This window comes from Nomia melanderi, chromosome 14 (genome assembly GCF_051020985.1).
Source record: "Nomia melanderi isolate GNS246 chromosome 14, iyNomMela1, whole genome shotgun sequence".
NCBI classification, from domain to species: Eukaryota; Metazoa; Arthropoda; class Insecta; order Hymenoptera; family Halictidae; genus Nomia; species Nomia melanderi.
In genome coordinates this window covers 4,098,606-4,120,029 of record NC_135012.1, presented here as the reverse complement: position 1 = coordinate 4,120,029, position 21,424 = coordinate 4,098,606, and the positions used below count along the sequence as shown (strand labels likewise).

Sequence of the window (21,424 nt, the reverse complement as noted above, 5' to 3'; positions counted from 1 at the left end):
AATGGACAGCGATGTCGTCGGGATAGGCATTCTTTTTCATTACCGTCAGATCCTACTTGTAATATCGTTCGATTTGCACGGGCTGTGAAGTATGAATGATCATTGAAAATAAACGAGAAATTGAAATACCTGATGGTGTGCTTGTTTTTTTCTGTAATATGCGTTCTGCATGGTTAAAAAGAATTATTTCAATATATTGGTATACACGTACAATACATGTGCCTATAGACTCACATGAAAATATTATTTAGTAACGTTGTACTAATATTTCTATAAGTATGTTATACTGTTAGAAGGTATTATATATCATGATTTACGCGAATGATGAGAGAGTGACTACCTGTTTTGTATAATTTCAATTATACAGAACTTGATAATATGGACATTATAATACCTTGTAACGAAAACTAAATACGACAACAATCCTCCCAATTATTGTAAACACTGGTATATTCATTTCTACGAGTATAAACCAAAGTAATACAATAATAGCAATAATAATCATTTATAATATAATTATAATAATATAATTGCTAATACGAAAATACCGAGTTTGTTAAATCGTTGGACTGTGTTAATAGAAGCACTATTTTTTTTCGGGACGATGATTCTTCCACCTCTTTTAAATCAACATGTACAAAGAGGTCTGTGATTAGCCAAGTATAATGTTCGTAAAATTCTTTCCACTCGAGAAATCATTCATGGAGATACTGGTTTCGAACCAAATTATGAAAATAAATTTAACTTAGACCTTTGTATTGTGATACAGAACTTCTAAGAAACGTATGCACCATGATATTAAAAAAAAAAGAAAGAAAAAGAAAGAATCGAAACTATTTTTGAACTTTGTATCCTACACAAAATACATCAGACTAGAATATCCCTTCCTATCCAGACTATTTAGAGTAATTCTGGGAGTTGATACAAGGATATATCTTTCAAAGAACGAACACTGCCACGTCGTTTTATTCATTAATATTTAAATGGATGATAAATACAATACAAGTTTGCAAGGAGAGGCGAGGAAACGAACGAAGAATATATTGATATATTCAACGGATAATCACTATTCGAATGCATACGTCTCTTTTGTATTCTTCATTTGATTGCTAACCATTGAAAGACGGAGGAGAGAAACCGCCTAAACTTTTAAAAAAATACACGAAATCTCGATCTAAAGTACAATGTAAAAGATTAAAATGCCATTCTCTAATAATAACGCTACTCAAGTCAACACTACGTACGATTCGTCGTACGTAGCTACATAGAGGTAAAGAAAGAAAAAGAAAATAAGGACGAACAAGAAAAAAAAAGGAAAGGAAAAAATCATGTGGTTCTCTGGACACGCGTACTGATCGTCTTTGAAAGCCTTAATAGATTTCTCATATTATGTATATGTTTCCTGTCTCTTGCGGTAAAAAAGCTACTTAGTCTGCATTCAATTTAGGCCATAAAATAGCGTCGACGGATGGTTGTTCATCGTGGATACGTAGCAAAAGTGTTATGTAAATCGGTGTAGGTGACGTCGACGCGATCAAGGAAATCGAGACGATGGAAATTTTCGATTTGGAGCGTGCAAGCTCCGAATACGTTTTGTTTCTTCTTTTTTCTTTTTTATAAATTAATTCGATCCTTCCTATACAGAAGGCGTCCATTTAGGGAACAATTGTAAAAAACTGTTTACTGCGCCGTCGCGTATGCACCGTCCGTGTCCACACCGATACCGACGATGATGATCTTTTTCTGAATCAATGTGACGAGATCGTAGGCCCGACGGCACAGGTCCAGCCTAGTCGTCGTTGACCTCGATTGGGATACTGGTCGTGAAGGTTGGAGTCTCCAACTCCTCGTGTTTCTTCATCTTCATACTCTGTAACGATAATAACGAATAATTAACAAGTTGTTCGTGTTAGTTACAGACGTGAAATTTGATGCTCAATAATTTGGCCTTCGTTTCTTCGAGTGGTCGTTACCTGCTGCAGCTTGTAATGGTTAATAATGTCTTGGTCAGCCGGGCAGCTTTGCAAGAACGCGTCCAGCCTGTACATGTGATGCATATACCGCCACAGATGCACCAGTGTCTCCGGGATCTCGAAGTCGGCGAAGTACTTGCCGGCGACCCTGATGTGTTGCAGCCGCGGCATCAATTCGCAATCGAAACAGCACATCGTGTCGCCGGTGAGGAAACGCGTCCCTTTGCGGCCGAGATGCTCGTCGATTTTGCGCAGGTGTGCCATCAGCGACGACGATTTTGGATCTTTGTCCTTGTCCTTCGCGTTCAGCAGTAGCAACTTCAATTTCTGCAACATGAACATTCCTGTAGTTAGACAATTCTATTCCAATTCCTTAACACTAGAACTACCGGATGGGTCAAAATGACCTATTAATGATTCCTTTGTATCTAATTATTCAAAAGCTAACGAATGCTTCTCTAAATCACTAGAGAAATTGATTTAGCAATACGCAAACTATATTGCAAATCGATCGAAGTCTCAATACTTGCACTATCTAGTGCAGAGAAATTTCAGGACAATTTGACTGCTCGGTAGTTCTAGTGCCTTTTTTCCACATTTATACTTCTTTATTCGTCTCAGTCTCCAAATACGTTAAACATCTTGAAATTTATAAATGTTAACTTTTCCCATGACGAGTATACTCGTCAGTCACAGTTAACTGATTAACGAAATGTTCATACGTACACTGAACAAATTTTCGACGAGGGTGGCCACTTCTTTGTCCTGGACGAAGAGGTTGTGACCACCGGGAATGTTCTTCATGATGTGCCGTTCGATCTTCTCGTTCTCCAAAATGGCGTCACCGTTGTCGATCAGAATCGGCGGCGGCGTCGCTTGGAAATTTGTACGGAAATCCGGCGGTGGTTTCTGCATGTCCACCGTGGTCACCTTCAGTGAAATCGTCTTCAATTCAGCAAGAAGGTACAGGTCCATGAAGTACTCCTGGCAGAAGAGGCAGGCGCCCTTCCGGCGGCCATCAATGGTCGACGCCTGCAAACATCATAAACGTTAATTCACCGTCGAAACATTGTGAAATGATTTCGATTGAAAACCTTGAATAATTTAAATTTTATTGAAAATAATAATTTGATCGGAAACTCTTTGATAAAATATAAACTACGCTTGTTGCGACTAATGTAAATAATTTAACCGACAAATTAAGGGACAAAAGTATTTTACTTCGATCTTTCACGTAATTATGCGTCACGCAAAGTTTAGTATTAACCCTTTGCACTCGAGAATATTTTTCTCAACAAATACTCATTTTCTGATGAAATATCAATATGTTTTACATAAAGAAATACCTTCCATAAATTAAGTAACAACTATTTTATTTCGATGTTCCATACGTTGATGCGTTATATAAAAATTTAATATTGAATTATAAATTTTATCATTTTCATGGGTCAAATGGCAATTGAAAGGCGTTTCTCGAGTGCAGAGGGTTAATTTTGATAGAAAACCATTGAAACATTATCGAAAGGATTTATCCTCAAAGCAACTGTTCGATTCTACAAAATATTATCAACGACAGGGAAACCATATCGGTACCATTATTCTAAACAGAGCCTTGAATTCATAGTCTCAACGATTCTCGCGCAATCATTCCGCCGACGTTGAAGCGGCTCAACACGCTACGAATGGGCAAGCATGGAACCGTTTTCTCCAGTTGATCGAGCAAATTGAGAGTATCCAGCGTACTCGATCCGCTCTCATTTTCCCGGTGTCACGGTTTATTTATTCCCTCGGTGGCGCACCCCGCTTTCTTTCTTTCTCTCTCGAGGAGAGAAAAGTTGCCGTGAACCGCATCGAGTTCACTACCGAAGATTACGAGCTTTAATTCCTTCGAATCTAATGGCTCCGTTTTAAATCGTTCCTCGGTTGTTTATGACTGCTACATGGAAATATAAATCCGACCAACGCTCGAGCTCCCCAATCTCTATACAGAATTTCTTCTTCAAACTAGCTTCGAAAGTTTTCCAACGTCAAAACTTCTAGAGCTGAAACGACGCATTTCAAGTTTCTCATTCCACAACTCATAAAATAACAAAGATTCTACGAGCAGAATAGTTTCCTATTTGTCAGTGCAACGTTAATAACGTTTCAAATCTCAATATTCAATTTTCTATCAGCAGATCAAATTGAATTCTATATCAATTGGATGCTAAACAACTTTTGTGGATATTTACCAAAAATGCGGAAGTGATCGGGTGTGTATGCAGAAAAATTAATAAGAGTACTTATCTAATGAGATCACAAATATTGTATTATTACGAAAAAATATCAAAAAACAAAATTTATTCAAATGAATTTACTTTGATTTATTTCTTGAAAAACATAGTAAGAAAATACTAATTGACACTGATAAACAGAAGCGCCTCCGCGCTCTCAATTTTGCCGCAAGACAAGAGTACTATAGCGTTCCTCAACACTCAAACGGTTAATTAACACTAGAACTACCGAGCATTTAACACGATTAATATGCAATTCCTATAAAAACTGTCACAATAGATTATTTTCAATTTCTTCAGACATTCATTATAGTACTCAAATGAAACTATTTTCAAAATCATTTCGAATATTCAATGCTTCGAAGATACCACTAATTGCTAAACAAAAAAATCGAAACCAATCATGTTGACTGATGCGGTAGTTCTAGTGTTAACACTTAGGCGACCGCCTAAAAAGAACTATAACTACAACCTCCTCCATTATTTTCAATTGAACTCGTTCAATCAAATCGGTTAGAAATTGTGTTTTGTAAAAACAAGAACCGCATTTGATAGACTGCAAATAATCCGACTTCAAGACTTACTAAACAACAAAAGAAAAGATAAACAGAGTAAAAGGCAATACGTTGCTAAGTGAAAAGTGGGAGATCTCCATTTGGTTGGCTAAGTGTTAACAGAATAAAAGGAAACAACGTGCTTCTCTTGCTCGAGTAACTAAATCATTTTTGATATCATCAGATTTGATAGCAGGTAATTGGGGTACATGTCAGTGTGATCGCATCAATCGAAATCGGCGTAAACATTTACAAAATAATATTTCTAAAATCCAATATGCGTCAATTTGACACGTTCCGTAAACCTAGTGTTAACACTGGAACTACACTCGTCAACCTTCAGTTTCCTTATTTGGTAAATTGAGACCTTTAAACTGTTAACCCTTTACTCGAAAGTTTGCAATGGAAATATTCAACATCTTCTGACGAGATACAGGCGACATTTTGAAACTAATTTAAGGATAATTCACACCTTCGTCGCTTAATTTAAATATCTCACGCAGCGATGCGAAGTTTAATTTGAAATATTAAGCTTCCAAATATGAAAAGACTTAATATTGAATCATCGAAACAGTCCTGATCCCAAAGGATCCATGACTCCTCCAGTTCTAAAATTCCAAAGGAGCACGATTTTCTGGAAAACAGACAACTCGCCAAGAAGCCGAGGACTTAGGACCAAGAGGATCGCGCATCGCCGCGATTCGAGGTAAATTGAAGCCCGGCAACGCGCCAGCTTCTCCATCAAGAGCCGACGCTTCTATTTTCACTCGATTTCGACAATCTCCTCGGGCGGGGTGGTCTCCGGCTCCAAAATCTCTCGACGTATCGGGACTTCCCGCGGGGCGGAAGGGGGCGGACGCGGAATGGAGGCAGAAGCACCGTTCACACGGCATGAGTATTTTTTCCCCGGTGACGTAAGCCGCCGACCTCTGAGTTTTAAGAGCAGGAGCAGCAACTCGTGCAACACTCGATGGTCCACCGGTGCCAAAGAACCTGCGACTTTTTGGCCAAGGCCAGAACGATTTTGCGCTTGGTCAGTTCCGTGTGATTTTTTGGAAAATGCGCAGCAACGTCGGTGATTTATTGCGAATAGATGCTATTCTTGGCGACAAATTGCTTGGGTGATGGACGGTGATCATTTCATTCGTACTTGGCTAATTATCGGTGGGACTTGGTTAATTATTTTTGACACAGGTGAACGTAGGTTGAGTTAACCGTTTGCACTCGAGAAGTGACTCAGTCATCGCTTGTTTTGATAGAGGAACATTATGAAGTTGAATATTTAGTATTTTAAATTAACCCTCTATGAGCCGAATTTTTTTCCATGATTATAACAAAACCTATGCAGTACAAAATTAATAAATATCCACATATAAATACGAATTAACAATGTATTCAATAGTTTCAATACTTTCATCAAACGAATATATTTTCTAACTTTCAAATTACGACGTTGAATTTTCACGCCTGAGCGTATAAAAGTTTAAGTTAACTGATTACTCACCACTATTCACCACTTTGAGTGAACAACGAAATAAATCAACAAGATGCCAACATACTGATATGTGACTTCAAAGTTACATAGGTTTACAGAGGGTTAAACTTTGTGTTGCTATGTGGAACACTTAACATGTTGAATGCCATGGGGGTCACCGGTGACCAACCAAATCGAATTACTATAATTCACTTAAAGAAACCATTTCTATATTATAAATAATGCTACCTAATACGGTGCAATTCAGCTACATGAACGTGTAATAATCATAATGCAATATCATTAAACGATTTAGTATTATACTTTTTCCATTGTGTGTACTTTGCTCGATATCATGCGGCGTTCAACGTGTTAAATAAAATAGCTTTGTTGCTTGATTTATCTGTGAGTTATTGTTAAATTAGTTTCAAACAATGCCTGTCTCGTCGGAAAATGTTGAATATTTCTAGTGGAGAACTTTCAAGTGTTAAATAGCTATTGAACGATTAATACCGGGACTATTGGGCAATTAAACTTACCATTTCCATATTTTTTTATAGAAGCTTTAAAATAGTGAATTTGTTAAGACTTCAATTGAATTGTATTTTAGTGTAAAAAAGCATTTGTCTTTTAATCATTGCGAGACAAGTGATCAGGAATGGCAGTTATGGTGTATGGTTGCTCCATTTGATAGTTACAGTGTTAACCCTCTGTAGGCCCATGTAACTTTAAAGTCACATATCAGTATATTGGTATCTTGTTGATTTATTTCATTTTGCACTCGAAGTGTTGAATGAAATTAAGTAATCAGTTAACTTAAACTTTTATACGCCCAGGCATGAAAGTTTAACGTCATTATAACTTGAAAGTTACAAAATATATTCATTTGATGAAATTATTGAAACTATTGAATACATTGTTAATTCGTATTCATATGTGGATATCTATTAATTTTGTACTGCATAGATTTTGTTATAATAATGAACAAAAATTCGGCCCATAAAGGGTTAATCTATGAAATCAGTCTGCACCATGTCAAGTTTTAAGTACTCTAAGACGAGAGATGCTGTTAATGCACATGAAACTCCTGTAAAATATTCGCAGCAGTGGTCACACGATGCTGAACGCGTTAATAATTAAATTGTCATTTGCAAGCACACTCTGACTCAATTACATTACACTTCGTTAACACGTTGATCACCATGACGGTCACCGGTGGCCGACGGTAGCGATCAATCGCGACATCTAACTCAAACATTTGCAGTCTTATCAACTTTGATAAATTTCCAGTGCACGGTAGCGTACTTCGGCAAGATAAATGCATGAAACGCGATAGCATTCGATCAGTTTTTATACTTTTTACCTTCCGACGCGTCCAACGAACTGATAATTTAATCTGTAAACCGATTCGATCGCGTTCCAGGAAAAAGCGAGTCGATAAAAATTAATCAATCGGGTAATCTCTTATTAAAATGAGCTTTGTTTCCAATTCGGTGCGGTAATAAATGGCGGGCAACTTGTGAAGCGCTGTAAAGACGCGCGGTATCAGATATTTAAAGAGAAGCGGCGTTATCATATTTATCGCCTCGTGTTTTATTTTAGCATCGCTGGAATAAACACTGCGGTCGCCGAAGACGTTTCTTTTCCATTCGAGTTCTCGGTGAGACGGGTTTTGAACATGGGAATCATTTAAGATGTTCGTAAAATTCAAGATGTCTCTATTTTTGAAATTTTTATAATTTTTGTGTAAACAAATTAACCTCTACCTCTAAAGTGTGCTTTTTTAGAAGATTTGCTAATGTTCTGTGTGTAAAGAAAATGAAAAGATTCTCAGTAAGAACTATCGTCCTTTGATTGTTAATTGCATTAATGGGTAAATGACTTTTCACACGTGCGGTTTCAGTAAATTTCCCTGGCTATTATTTCGCGGAATTAACCAGTTTGGCAAACGAACGGCTCGACCCGCGCCAAACGATCTAACGGAGCTTGAATCGATCTCGCTGACTCCGATCAACGACGGAAACCGGCAAAGGTATCCGTGTCATCAAATATCAGTGGCGAGGAAAGCCGTCGACGGTGGATCAAATGTCACGAAGACGCTGGAACGTCTTTCATCTTCGAGCGAGTCGCGGTGCCTTCTACCCGCGAATCTCCTCACGTCCTTTCTCTCTTGCGAAAGTTCGCCGATTCGATTACGATCGACGTTCACGGTCTTTGTCGTGATCTATTAACACTAGAACACCACCGAACGGTTTGAAATCGGTCGTTTTTGGCGTCTTCTTTTCCCAATTATTGGAAAAATGCAGTTACTTGTTTCGAAAAACTCTTAACACTAGAACTACCGAGCATTTGATACGATTGAAATGTAATCTCTATGAATATTGTAGTAATAGATTTTCGGTTTATTCGGACATTCATTATAGTATTCAAATGAAACTATTTATTTTCAAAATCATTTCGAATATTCAATGCTTTGAAGATATCGATAATTGCGAAACAGAAAAACTGAAACCAGTCAAAATGACTGGTACGGTAGTTCTGGTGTTAAGTGCCATTTTATTGGATCGCAGAATCAAATTAACTTTATTCATTTGTTTTCTAATTATTTATTTTTACTTTTGTTATTTCTGTCTTCTTCTGTTCCCAATTATTGGAAAGATGCAGTTACTTGCTTCGAAAACCTCTTAAGTGCCATTCTATCGGATCGCAGAATCAAATTAACTTTATTTGCCTTCCTTCTAATTATTTATTTTTACTTTTGTTATTACCTGCTTTTGTTATTTCTGTCATCTTGTCCTAATTATTGGAAAGATGCAGTTACTTGTTTCGAAAAACTCTGAAGTACCATTTTATCGGATCGCAGAATCAAATTAACTTTATTCATTTGTCTTCCTTTTAATTATATATTCTTATTTTTGTTATTACCTACTTATAAATAAACAAATGGAAAGATATTATATTTACAATCTTTTCATATAAAAATAGCGAAGTGACATTCAGTTTCTAAACTGAAACGAAAGCGCGATGGCACTTTTTAACCAGGTTGAACAAATTGAACGGTCACCGGTGATCCCCAACCAAACTGAATTACTATAATTCATTCAATAAAACGATTATTCGAACATTTCTATATTATACATAATGGTACCTACGGTGACATTCAGCTGGATGATGCGATAATAATGCAATTCAATCGAATTATTTAATATCATATTTCTTCCATTTTGTAGATTTTGCTGTACATCGCGCGGTATTCAACGTGTTAAATGAATTTATCCAGTAACATGAGAATTAATATACGTTAATTAAAATATCAATGGTTGCATTCTTATAGGTTCTATTGGAAAGAAATGAAACTAATCGATCCGACTACTCGGTAGTTCCAGTATTAAATGCTGATAAGCGGTATCTAAGTACATGTGCAATTTAGCTTTTCTAGTTTTAGATTATTCCGCTGTATCTTGTTTTTGTAGCTTCAGTTTATCGGCAAGTGAGAAATGAATTAATTAGATAGATAGTTAGTTAATCAGTAGATACGTTCATCAAATATTTATGTTATTCGATTATACACGATATTCATTTTAGAAACGACGCCGGGACAGCTCGCACGGCGCCATTTCCAGCCTAACAAGCTCTTCAAATTGTGCACTCATGGGATATGAGACTCCACTTGATAGTTGACCGAAGCAAATTCCTGATTTCTTCTGAAATAAGCGTTTCTCCGCGCGCCGGTGCATGTACACGTCGAATTCTTGTTTTAAAATGATTTTCAAAGCTATTCCATTGGACATCAACACTAGAACTACCAACTGGGTCAAAATGACCAATTCAGAATTTCTTTTTTTACAATTACTGTAAAGTGCAGACAGTTCTTTAAGGAATGATTAAGGAAGCTGATTTAGGAATAACTAAACTGAAATATTAATAAGTTTATTAATCGCGCTTATTGCTTTTATTAAGAAATTTTCAAACGGTTTAAGTTCTGGGTAGTTCCAGTGTTAATGAAAGAATTTGAATTGGAATATTAAAAGATTTTTCAATGACTAACTTTAATCATGATGATTTGATTTAGGAATACCTAAACTAAAATATTAATAAACTTACGCTTATTGCTTTTATAAAGAAATTTTCAAACGGTTCAAGTTCTGGGTAGTTCCAGTGTTAATGAAACAATTTGAATTGGAATATTAAAAAATCTTTTAATGATTAACTTTAATATTAATAGAATATTAAAAGATCTTTTAATGATTAACTTTAATATTAATGGAACATTAAAAGATCTTTTAATGACTAACTTTAATATTAATGGAATATTGAAAGATCTTTTAATAACTAACACTAGAACCACCGACCAGTAAAATTGATTGTCCTGCATTTCCTTACAAAACTTATAAAAATACATTTAGTTTTCAATTCCCTTATATTCTAGTTTATATTTATCTAAACCAATTTCTTGAATAATTTCTGAAAAAATCGTCTGTGCCATAATTGCGAAGAGACCCAAAATGGGTCATTTTGACCCATCTGGTAATTCTACTATTAAGAAACATTTCAAATTTGATTTTTTCCTGTGACATAATGAATTCGTGCAGAAGTTACACTCAATTCAATAACAATAATTATTCAGCTGTTCCATACGTAACTAGAGTCTCTTCTATCAACAAACATTTATATTCTCTAGAAGTCTAGACATCCTAGATCTATACAGGAAAAAGCGTTAATACTCAGAAGATATACCAGCGACGTGAAACGTAGTAATTATAAAAGCTAATAATGTAGGACAACAAGAAGTTTGGAATCTATATGTAACAGCGATGTAAGGTGCGCTCACGAACATAACCTATAATTTCAGGAAAGAATCAATTATGTCCGTTCCTTTTCTTCGGCGGTTACTGAAATATTGAATTGATCGTATGTGATACGCAATGCAAATTAATGATTTACATGCAGGCCTAACGGGAAATCTAATAAAAGGAGAGAGGAGAGACGGCAGGCGTAACAGTAATACGTCATCAGATCGGTGACCGTGTATCGCACAGCCATGCACGGTAAATAAGTAAATATGCGATCACGCAAACAATTCACCATCTATCGGTGGGGTACGTGCACTAATGAACACAGTTTCGTAATGCAGATGTCCTCTGCACATCGAGCACACGAGCCATCATTTTTCCTCTTTCTTGTGTGTACTCGTTCTCTGGGACCTGCATTGTTTGTTAGACGTCAATTCATTCAAAAATAAACGCCTTATACTTTTAACTAGTTAACACGTTCCGTGCCACGGGAACTTCGGTTATATTTTGCTTATGAACTGTATTGATTTTTTCAATAGAATAAGTTATATAATAAATTAATATTAATAATTATCATTTTACTATAAAGTACACACAGTTCTTTAAGGAATGATTAAGGAAGCTGATTTAGGAGTACCCAAACTGAAATATTAATAAACTTATGATCATTGCTTTTATCAAGAAATTTTCGAACGGTTCAAGTTCTAGGTAGTTCTAGTGTTAATGAAACAATTTTCATTGGAATATTAAAAGACTATTAATAATAATTAATATGTATTATTTTTTCTTATAATTATTGCGTTCATTAATAATTAAGTAATGAATAAGTTATATTCAGGTTTTTGGTAATTTTTGTGTATTTTGATATTGTTTTTTTATGTTTTCACTGCTTTGTAACGTATATCGCTATCCATTGAAAATATTTTGTTACAAAAATTAACGTATACCACATGTGTGTTGGACGAGTATATACGTCATCTTAATTCTTAAGATTCCAGATGGTTTTGTAATCTATCAGCAACTGCAACTAATTTTTATAGTATCTCTAGTGAAAATGGAAAATGCTATAACATTTTTTAGATCTTTTATTTTCCTTCTTAGTACAAAATTTGGATGTATGAAAATCTAATGATTTTAGGGTACTTTCTTTAAGATTCATTGAAATATTTAATATTACAACTGCTGCAATATTGGAGCCTACAGAGTTCAAAGGGTTAAAACTCTTAACCCCTTGCCCTATGATTTCTTTTTCAACTCTGATCGATACGGCTACTTTGTCATTAATAATTTATTGGAAAACGAGAAAAATTGTAAGCATATGTTATGCCTATATTTCCTTTTAAGTATAATAGTTGATTACAGAGGAATAATATTTACTTTGAATTCGAATGAACTCAGTGATGTATATATATATATCATATTTGGTGGTATAAAATACTTAAAATGGAAAAAATATAATATTAAATCATTTGATTGAATTGCATTGTTATTATTGCAGGTTCATCTAGCTGAATTTCACTATTATGTAGCATTATTTACAATGCAGAAATGTTTTCATAATATCTATAATAAATGTTTTCATCATATATATAATTGTCGTTTCATTGAGTGAATTAGAGTACAATAATTCGATTTGGTCGGGGGTCACCGGTGACTCCCATGGCATTCAACGTGTTAACTGTATTTGACGAGTATACACGTCATCTTAAAACTCTTAATGGTGCTAACTTTTTCAACCATGGATTATTTATTTTTTAAGGAAAACATGTAATTCTTCGTTTCGCTTTAGTTTTTCGTTAAGATATATTTTAACTGCATTTGGCTTGCATTTAACGAGTATACATTATTTGATTTCATTGCGCGCACAATGAGAGATTTTTCAAACTAAATTCCACGCTTAACTGGTTAATAACACCTGGATAATAATCATGACAAACGGAATTGTTAATTACCGAGGTTGATATTTTCGTCTTGTTTTGCTTCGTAACAGAAGCTAACTTACAAAAAAAACATCGATTTAATTGCAAACTCCGTTAGAGATCTTTTTCTACATAACCTACAAGAAAATTATTCCGTGACCCTGCTCGAAGATTCACGACCATCAGTCCACCTCAAACCGGTGACGCTTGTGTAATGACCTTAAAGAAGATTAAGCCGCAACATACGATCGATTTTTTGTAACCGCACCAGGTAACACGATACTTTTCCTGTTCACGTTTTCGAACGAGAAATAATCGCTGCTGGATTTTTCTACAAATCGATGGAGCGAATGATTATTTTTGTAAAATCAATGACCTTTTAAGCATTGCTGTCCTACGTGTTTGTAAAAGCAGTCGTTAGAGGGCACATGAATTTTTCAACAGTTTTTTATATGCGTTTTGAAATAGTTTTTGATCTCATTTTTTCAGTATTTAAATAATGTATACAGAGCATAATAATGTTTACAATATTTTGTAATGCTTCTTTTAGTCTTAATCCTTTGCAAAGGTGACTCTCAGTCAATAGTTGATATGATGCAATGAAACTATAAAATTTGATATTTAACACTAAAACTACCAAAAAGTTGAATTGACTTTTCGAAATTTTTCTATAGAAACTCCGTCAGTGGTACTATTAAAATTTCTATTGATTTACAAGTCAGTTTTGCTATCGCTAAATCAATTTCTACAGTTATTTTTAATAATTGTAAGAAGGAATCAGGAATGTGTCATTTGACCTCTCTGGTAGTTCTAATATTAATACAGAACTGTGTATAATGCATCGGTGTGAGAAATATTGGAACAAAAACTTTTGTCTCATTTAAAAAAATACTTCCGAGTGCAAAGGGTTAATAATTAATGTAAAGCGTTTACTTGTGACTTCTCTTGGAGTTCGTTTAAAAAAACACCGTCTTTGTCTAATTAGAAAATATTAAATATTTCTAGCGAGTTACTTCCGAGTGCAAAGGGTTAATAATTAACGTAAAACGTTTTTTAACACATTCACTACCAGCGTCACATATTTGTGTCCGTGTTAAAAATGAAATTAAACCTATACACATTCTTATTAGGAATTATAAACTCGTTTCAGTTTCATTTTTCTAATATTTTGTTCGGATTTATTAATTATTTATCCTCACGGAAATAAACGTTCTCGTTTTACTCTTGAATTTTCTTGTTATTAATTCTCCGAATTAACAGTGTGTCCCGATATTGTTATTTCAAATTATAAGCTACAACATTATATTTAGGAACTCAACAACTAGTTGCAGTTTCATGTTTCTAATATTTTCTTTAGATTCACTGAACCGAAGGAAATATAATTGAAGTATTTAATAATTCAATATCCGTCAAATTGACAGGTTCGGTAAATCTACTGTTAAATAGATAATCAATTTGAATTAAATTTTATATTTTTTCAATACTGTGGTAATTAGCAGAATTACATAGCTAAGTGTCTTTATATAAAAACGAAATTTTTCGTTGCCAGTACGCAATGCGTTAACAATGTGCTACTTTTCAGAAAACTGAATTGTGCGTATGGCAATTTTCACTGAGGTGAACTTATGTCACATAGAAAAACTCAAATATCATATTGTTGTGTAATATATTTTAAATAGATAATCAATTCGAATTAAATTTCATATTTCCCTAAATACTATAGTAATTAGCAGAATTGCATAGCTAAGCGTCTTTGTATAAAAACGACTCTTCTCGTTGCCAGTACGCAACGCGTTAACAATCTAAAAGAAAATGGCGCGAAGCCGAAGTTCCGATTCGTCCGAAGCCAACGACCGATAAGGAAGAGAGCAGACATGAAGTAACCCCAATTGGAAGTGTCAAGAGAATCGTGACGAAGACGCGGAGGAGGGAAAAGAAGTGTGTTTACGCAGCGAAGGGGGAAAGAAAGCCAGAAGAGCGAGGAAAGCGGAAGGTAAAGGAGTTCATCGTTTAACGGTAGAATCTCGAGGACTTCGGCGAGCTCCCCCGTCGTTTCATCCCGTTTGACACACTTACGAAGACCTCGCATGATCGCCTTCCGAGTGCAAGGTCGGCCAGTTACCATTAAATCTCCTCGTGTAATGAAACTTCACCGGGCATTTCACGCTTCCCACAGGATTCCGTTTGACACGATCCACGTTACTGCTGTATCAAATTTTTCTTTCCTCCTATATCTCATACGACACGCAATTCAACAGAGAAACCTGTCGGAATTCAGACACTGTTATCGACCCCTTATCCGAAAATGATGATATATCACGTCGAACAATAATATCTCTGAAGAACCATTACGTGATTGAAGTTAAAGAAAAAATGATCTTTGTATTCCTGTTAACACTGGAACTACAGAACAGTTGAACTGATTTTTAAACATTTTTTTCATATCATAGAATTTCGTTGATTAAGATGTCGGTTGAATTGTGTAATTTGTATAATGAATTTATTAATTTATTTCTTGATGAAGCATTCATATGCTTTCAATTGTTATGAAGGAATAAATGAGTCATTTTGAGCCACTTGTAGTTCTAGTGTTAAAGACAGTTTATAACATATTTAGATAAATTAAGGCTATATAAATTTATTAAGTATTTTTAATAGGAATTAAAATTTTATTCAATAAAATAAATCCCCCTTAAATTTTATTGAATTGAGTTGTTTGTTTTGAAACTGCCTTAAGTCCATTTCTCCAAGAAATCAAGTTAACCGTTATAATAACTACAATTCCAGAGAATCATTTTATTCTTTAATAGTTTTTTAATCTTTCTTAAGTAGACTTAATCCTTTACACTCGAGAATCTCACAGTCATTTGTTTTGATGCAGCAAAGTTACGAAGTTTGCTGTACTACATTAACACGTTGATTGCCGCACGATTTTGTCGCGACAAATATAGAAAATGAAAATAATGTAATCAACTTATGCCATTGAATTACGTTGTTATTATTACAGGTTTGAATCGTTGAATGTCTGCATTAAGTTGTATTACTTATAATATAGAAAAGTTTTCTAATAATCATCGTTTAATGAAATGAATTATAGTAATTCGATTTGGTTAAGGTCACCGGTGACCCCCATGGCATTTAACATGTTAACCCTTTGAACTCTGTAGGCTCCAATATTGCACCAGGAATAATATTAGATATTTTAATAAATCTTAAAGAAACTATCCTATAATTATTAGATTTCTCACACATCCAAATTTTGTACTATGGAAAATAAAAGATCTAAAAAATGTTATAGCATTTTTCATTTTCACTAGAGATACTATAAAAATTAGTTGCAGTTGCTGATAGATTACAAAACCATCTGGAGTGCTAAGGATTAAAGTTCATTTCACGTAATTATCTATGATTAACTAATTAAAATAGAACAGTCCTATCCCTTGATTGCTATATTATTCACATCAACGTTAGTCATATCACTGATATTTCATTAGAAAATGAAGAATATAGCGAAACAATTTTCGAGTGCAAAATAAACAACAAAATTTGGTTTTGATCTCAAGAACGCAACGATACCGAAGATTCTCCTGGATATTTATTTACTTGCTAATAGAGTATAACAAAGGCCTGCACGAAGACCGTCTTCGCTAGGGGACTCGTTCGGGATTCGCCGGCAATCAAACAGCCGACGCGATAAGATTAACGTTTGACACTGCTTCGCTACGGCTTGGGCTAGATTAGGAGCGACACAGGTGAAGCGAGTCGAGTCGAGTCGAGTGGAGCTCGATCGTTGGATTGGCGAAAGTTTAATCGGCGAACTCGTAATTGGACAATCGGTGGAAGACCTCTTTCCCTTTAAGGAGTTGTTTCCCAGGAACGCACACACGGTGAAAGACCGTTCCGAGAAGCTGGATCGAGTTCACCCTCGATCGAATCGATCGCGGAGAGTCTATGACGATTATCTCCGGCGAGGAGGGGAAAAACGCATTCCCGTTGATATCGACGATTTCATGCGACACGCGCGACGCGGTGTCTAATGGCGAATCGTCTTCGATGGATAATCAATTTCACGGTAACGATCCCGACGGCCTGGCTCCAGCGAAACCTTAAAATTCATTGTCACCGTAACTACGAATACGACCGCCATGTTGGATCACAGGGCCAACTTGTCGAAAAATGAATTCTCTGGAATTTTCACTACGTATATAGAACCCTTAACCCCTTGGACTATGACTTCTTTCTCAACTCTGATCGATACGGCTTTGTCATTAATAATTTGTTGGAAAAAGAGAAAAATCCTAAGCATATAATGTTATGCCTATGTTTCCTTTTACGTATCATAGTTGATTACAGAAAAATAATATTTACTTTGAATTCCAATGAACTAAGTAATATATATATTTGTTGAATCATGTTGAAAATCTTCATCGCGAGTCTCCCTTGTTGTAGGGCAAGGGGTTAACTAATTAACACCTTGAACGCCGCACGATTTCATGGTACAAAATACTTAAAATGGGAAAAATATGATATTAAATCATTTGATTGAATTGCATTGTTATTATTGCAGGTTCATCTAGCTGAATTTCACTGTTATGTAGCATTATTTACAATATAGAAATGTTTTCATATAATTGTCATTTCATTGAGTGAATTATAGTACAATAATTCGATTTGGTCGGGGGTCACCGGTGACCCCCATGGTATTCAACGTGTTAACTGTATTTGACGAGTAGACATGTCATCTTAAAACTTTTAATGGCGCTAACTTTTTCAATGATGGATTATTTATTTTTTGAGACAAAATGTAATTCTTCTTTTCATTTGAGCTGCGTTTAACGAGTATACACTTCATTATTTGATTTTATTGCACGCACAATGAGAGATTTTTCAAACTAAATTCCACATTTAACACGGTTAATACGTATGCCATGGTCAACGGTGACGTCAACCAAATCGAATTACTATGATTCAATAGACTAAACGATGATTGTTTGAAGACTTTTTTGTATTATAAGTGGCATGATTTAATGCAGTGACATTTAACGACATAAACCTGCACTAATAATGTAATTCATAATTACATAACTCATAATTCATAATTACATAAATTGATATTACATTATTTGCATTTTGTATATTTTTGTGAAACATGTTTAGTGTTAGGTGTACCATATATGGTACACACCAATTTCTGTAAGAAAATATTTTTAGCATTAAAACTACTGAAGAGTTAATTAACTAGAAATTTTTCTATAAACTCCAAGGGTGCATCTGTTGAGATTTTTATTGATTTACAATTCAGCTTGCACATTGCTAAGTCAATTTCTTTAGTGTTTTTAGAGAATTGTCTGTTGATTTTTCAATAATTGGAAAAAGAAGAAATTAGAAGCGGGTCGTTTTGACCCACCTGGTAGCTCTAGTGTTAAAGCACACATGGTCAAAGTGAGAACATAAAAGAACAATATTAAAATATATAAAAATGACCAGAAAATTGAATTTAAGTTAACCCTTAGCACTCAGAAATTTTTCACTAGAAATATTTAAACATTTTCTGATGACATAAAGACGTACACTGAGGAACAAAGTTATTTTATTTCAATATTTCTCAAACTGATGCGTTACATAAAGTAAAATATTAAATATCAAATTTTATAGTTTCACTATATGAAATCAGACGGTGAGAGTCACCTCTCCATTCCAAAGTTAATATTTTATTAAAAAAATCAATTCATAAGCAAAATACAACCGAAATTTCCATGGTATGGAACGTATTAACACGTCGAATGCCATGGGGGTCACCGGTGACCCCCGACCAAATCGAATTATTGTACTATAATTCACTCAATGAAATGACAATTATATAAAAACATTTCTATATTGTAAATAATGCTACATAATAGTGAAATTCAGCTAGATGAATGTGGAATAATAATGCAATTCGATCAAATGATTTAATATCATATTTTTTCCATTCTGCGTATTTTCCTCTTGAAATCGTGCGGTGTTCATGTTAACACATTGCGTACCGGCTACTTTTCAAAAAACTGAATTATTCGAACGGAAATTTTCAGTGAGATCAACTTATATTGCTATACATACAAAAACTCAGACATCATATTGTTATGTAATGTATTTTAACCCTTAGCACTCCAGAGGGTTTTGTAATCTATCAGCAACTGCAACTAATTTTTATAGTATCCCTAGTGAAAACAAAAAACGCTATAACATTTTTTAGATCTTTTATTTTCCTTAGTACAAAATTTGGATGTGTGAGAAATCTAATAATTATAGTGTAGTTTCTTTAAGATTCATTAAAATATCTAATACTATTCCTGGTGCAATATTGGAGCCTACAGAGTTCAAACAGTTAAATAGATAATCAATTTGAATCAAATTTCATATTTTTCTAAGTACCATAATAATTAGCAAAATTGCACAGTTAACTGTCTTTATATAAAAACGAGATTTCTCAAAGCCAGTACGCAACGTGTTACATTGCGTACTGGTTAGTTTTCAAAAAACTGAATTGTTCGGATGGCAATTTTCACCGAGGTCAACTTATATCACTATACATAGAAAAACTCAAATATATTGTTATGTAATGTATTTTAAATAGATAATCAATTTGAATCAAATTTCCTACTTTTCTAAGTACTATAATAATTAGCAAAATCGCACAGCTAACTTTCTTTATATAAAAACGAGATTTCTCGTAGCCAGTGCGCAACGTGTTAACCGTGTTTCCTAGTCCAGCGGTATGCTACGCGCGCACAGCTCCAATATGATTAAATTAATATACACTGTTTCGAACGCGACGCGATCGTCCGACGGCTGATTCGTGTTTTCCGTCGAAATTACGCGGGAAAGATGGACACGGCCGCCAAGGCAAGCGGTGGACTATGAATCAACCGGTGACAGTCTCTCAGCCGAAAAAGGAACGAGGCATTACCGTGGATAGGTATCACGGGAGAGATATAGGAGTCAAGGGTTTTCCGTCTCCTAAGACAAGAACACCGATGACGTAGTAAACATACACAGTGTCCGAGGCAACATCACCAGATTTCCTTCATGCCTCTTCCACGATGTCTCATAGTTTCCTGTTATGTGTGATCTCTATTGACACTAGATGACCTTGAACGCTACCGATCCGATCATAATTTAATATCATCTGCCAGACAAATAAATTCCATACAAAACAAATCATGGTTGCCTCCGACGTTGCCACCCGCGAAACATATTCCTACAGCAGTGGTCCCTAATAAAACTATGGAACCTCAGAGAAATACCAAAACACTATACCCGAAGAATTACCGATAATACACTCAATGCGCTCCCCGAGTACAATAATTCTTCCTACTAAAAAAAAGCGGTTTGAACGTATCGCGGTTGCAATTAGTCATCGACGGATACGATATTAAAGTTCCCGGACGCCGCGAACCTGCCGACCATGTCCGACGGTTTATCTGCGTTTGTCAGTAGATTTCGGGATCGATCGAATGATCGATGGAAACCGGCGGAAGAAAACAAGGGATAAACGGGACGCCTCGAGCTGGAGGAATAAACAGCTTCTGTTTTATGGGAGTTAGCCGGATTCACCGTGTTAGGACGGAGGGCTAGGGTCTCTTTGTCACCGGGGTCCCTCTAGCTGTTTCGGCGCGGCGCTCGTGATCACCGAAACGAAGGAGAGAAGCCGCGAGAGAGGAGGAAGAGAGTACAGGAAGAAACCAGACCAGTTCCACGCCCATATCGTGCACGGAACGGACAGCCGTTTTTTTCCCCCTATCTCTTTCTCCTTCCTCGTCTTCGGTCTCCACGCGTGTCAGGCTCACCTTGATGATCAGCTCGATCTCGGGCACGTCGCCGTTGCTGGTGCCGTTCTCGTGGCTGTCGTCCGCCATCCTCGGGTCCTCGAGTAGCTAGGACGGTATTCGTGCAAGCGAGACGCGCACTCCTTTTCCCCAGTTCTCCGCAGCGGTTCACAGCCGACACCGTTTTTCCTTCCTCCAAGCTGAACTCCGACAGAACGCGATGGAAGCTCGCGGAATACTGACGCAGCGCGTGCCGCGCCACGTTTACGACAATGGCGCCCACCTGTGAGGGAAACGACAGCTCGCCGACCGCTCGCGATCGGTATGGTAGAGAGCGTCCCGGAGCCCGGGAATATTGAAACGCTGGTGACTGGAAAGATGGTGGTTTTTTTAATACGTTGAATGCCATGGGGATCATTGGTGACCTCAACTAAATTGAATTATTATAGTTCACTCAATGAAACGACGATTATTTGGAAACATTTCATATTACAAATAATGCTACCTAATTTCGTGACATTCAACTAGAAGAACGTGCAATAATAATAATGCAATTCAATCAAATCATTTAATATTATATTTTTTCCATTCTGTGTAATTTGCTTTATGTAATCGCGCGGCGTTCAACGT

The 21,424-nt window shown here is 35.7% G+C and overlaps 1 protein-coding gene across 1 annotated transcript; it reads right to left on the bottom strand.

Annotated features, from left to right (window-relative positions):
• Positions 1–432: 432 nt before the first annotated feature.
• On the bottom strand, positions 433–21,052 carry Clic (chloride intracellular channel protein 5). Its single transcript, XM_031976777.2, has 4 exons — positions 20,816–21,052; positions 2,700–3,005; positions 1,974–2,300; positions 433–1,870 (listed from the first exon to the last, which is right to left on the bottom strand). Exons 1-4 carry the CDS (start codon positions 20,882–20,884, stop codon positions 1,790–1,792), a joined length of 783 nt encoding a protein of 260 aa, XP_031832637.1. The 5' UTR covers positions 20,885–21,052; the 3' UTR covers positions 433–1,789.
• Positions 21,053–21,424: the final 372 nt, after the last annotated feature.

What these genes read in the sequence shown, in the direction of transcription:
- Clic (XM_031976777.2), bottom strand. Translation starts at nt 20,884, where the DNA reads ATGGCGGACGACAGCCACGAGAACGGCACCAGCAACGGCGACGTGCCC. An exon ending in AGATCGAGCTGATCATCAAG is followed by an intron (nt 3,006 to 20,815) that starts GTGAGCCTGACA and finishes TGATGTTTGCAG; the next exon opens with GCGTCGACCATTGATGGCCG. An exon ending in TCGTCGAAAATTTGTTCAGT is followed by an intron (nt 2,301 to 2,699) that starts GTACGTATGAAC and finishes TTCATGTTGCAG; the next exon opens with AAATTGAAGTTGCTACTGCT.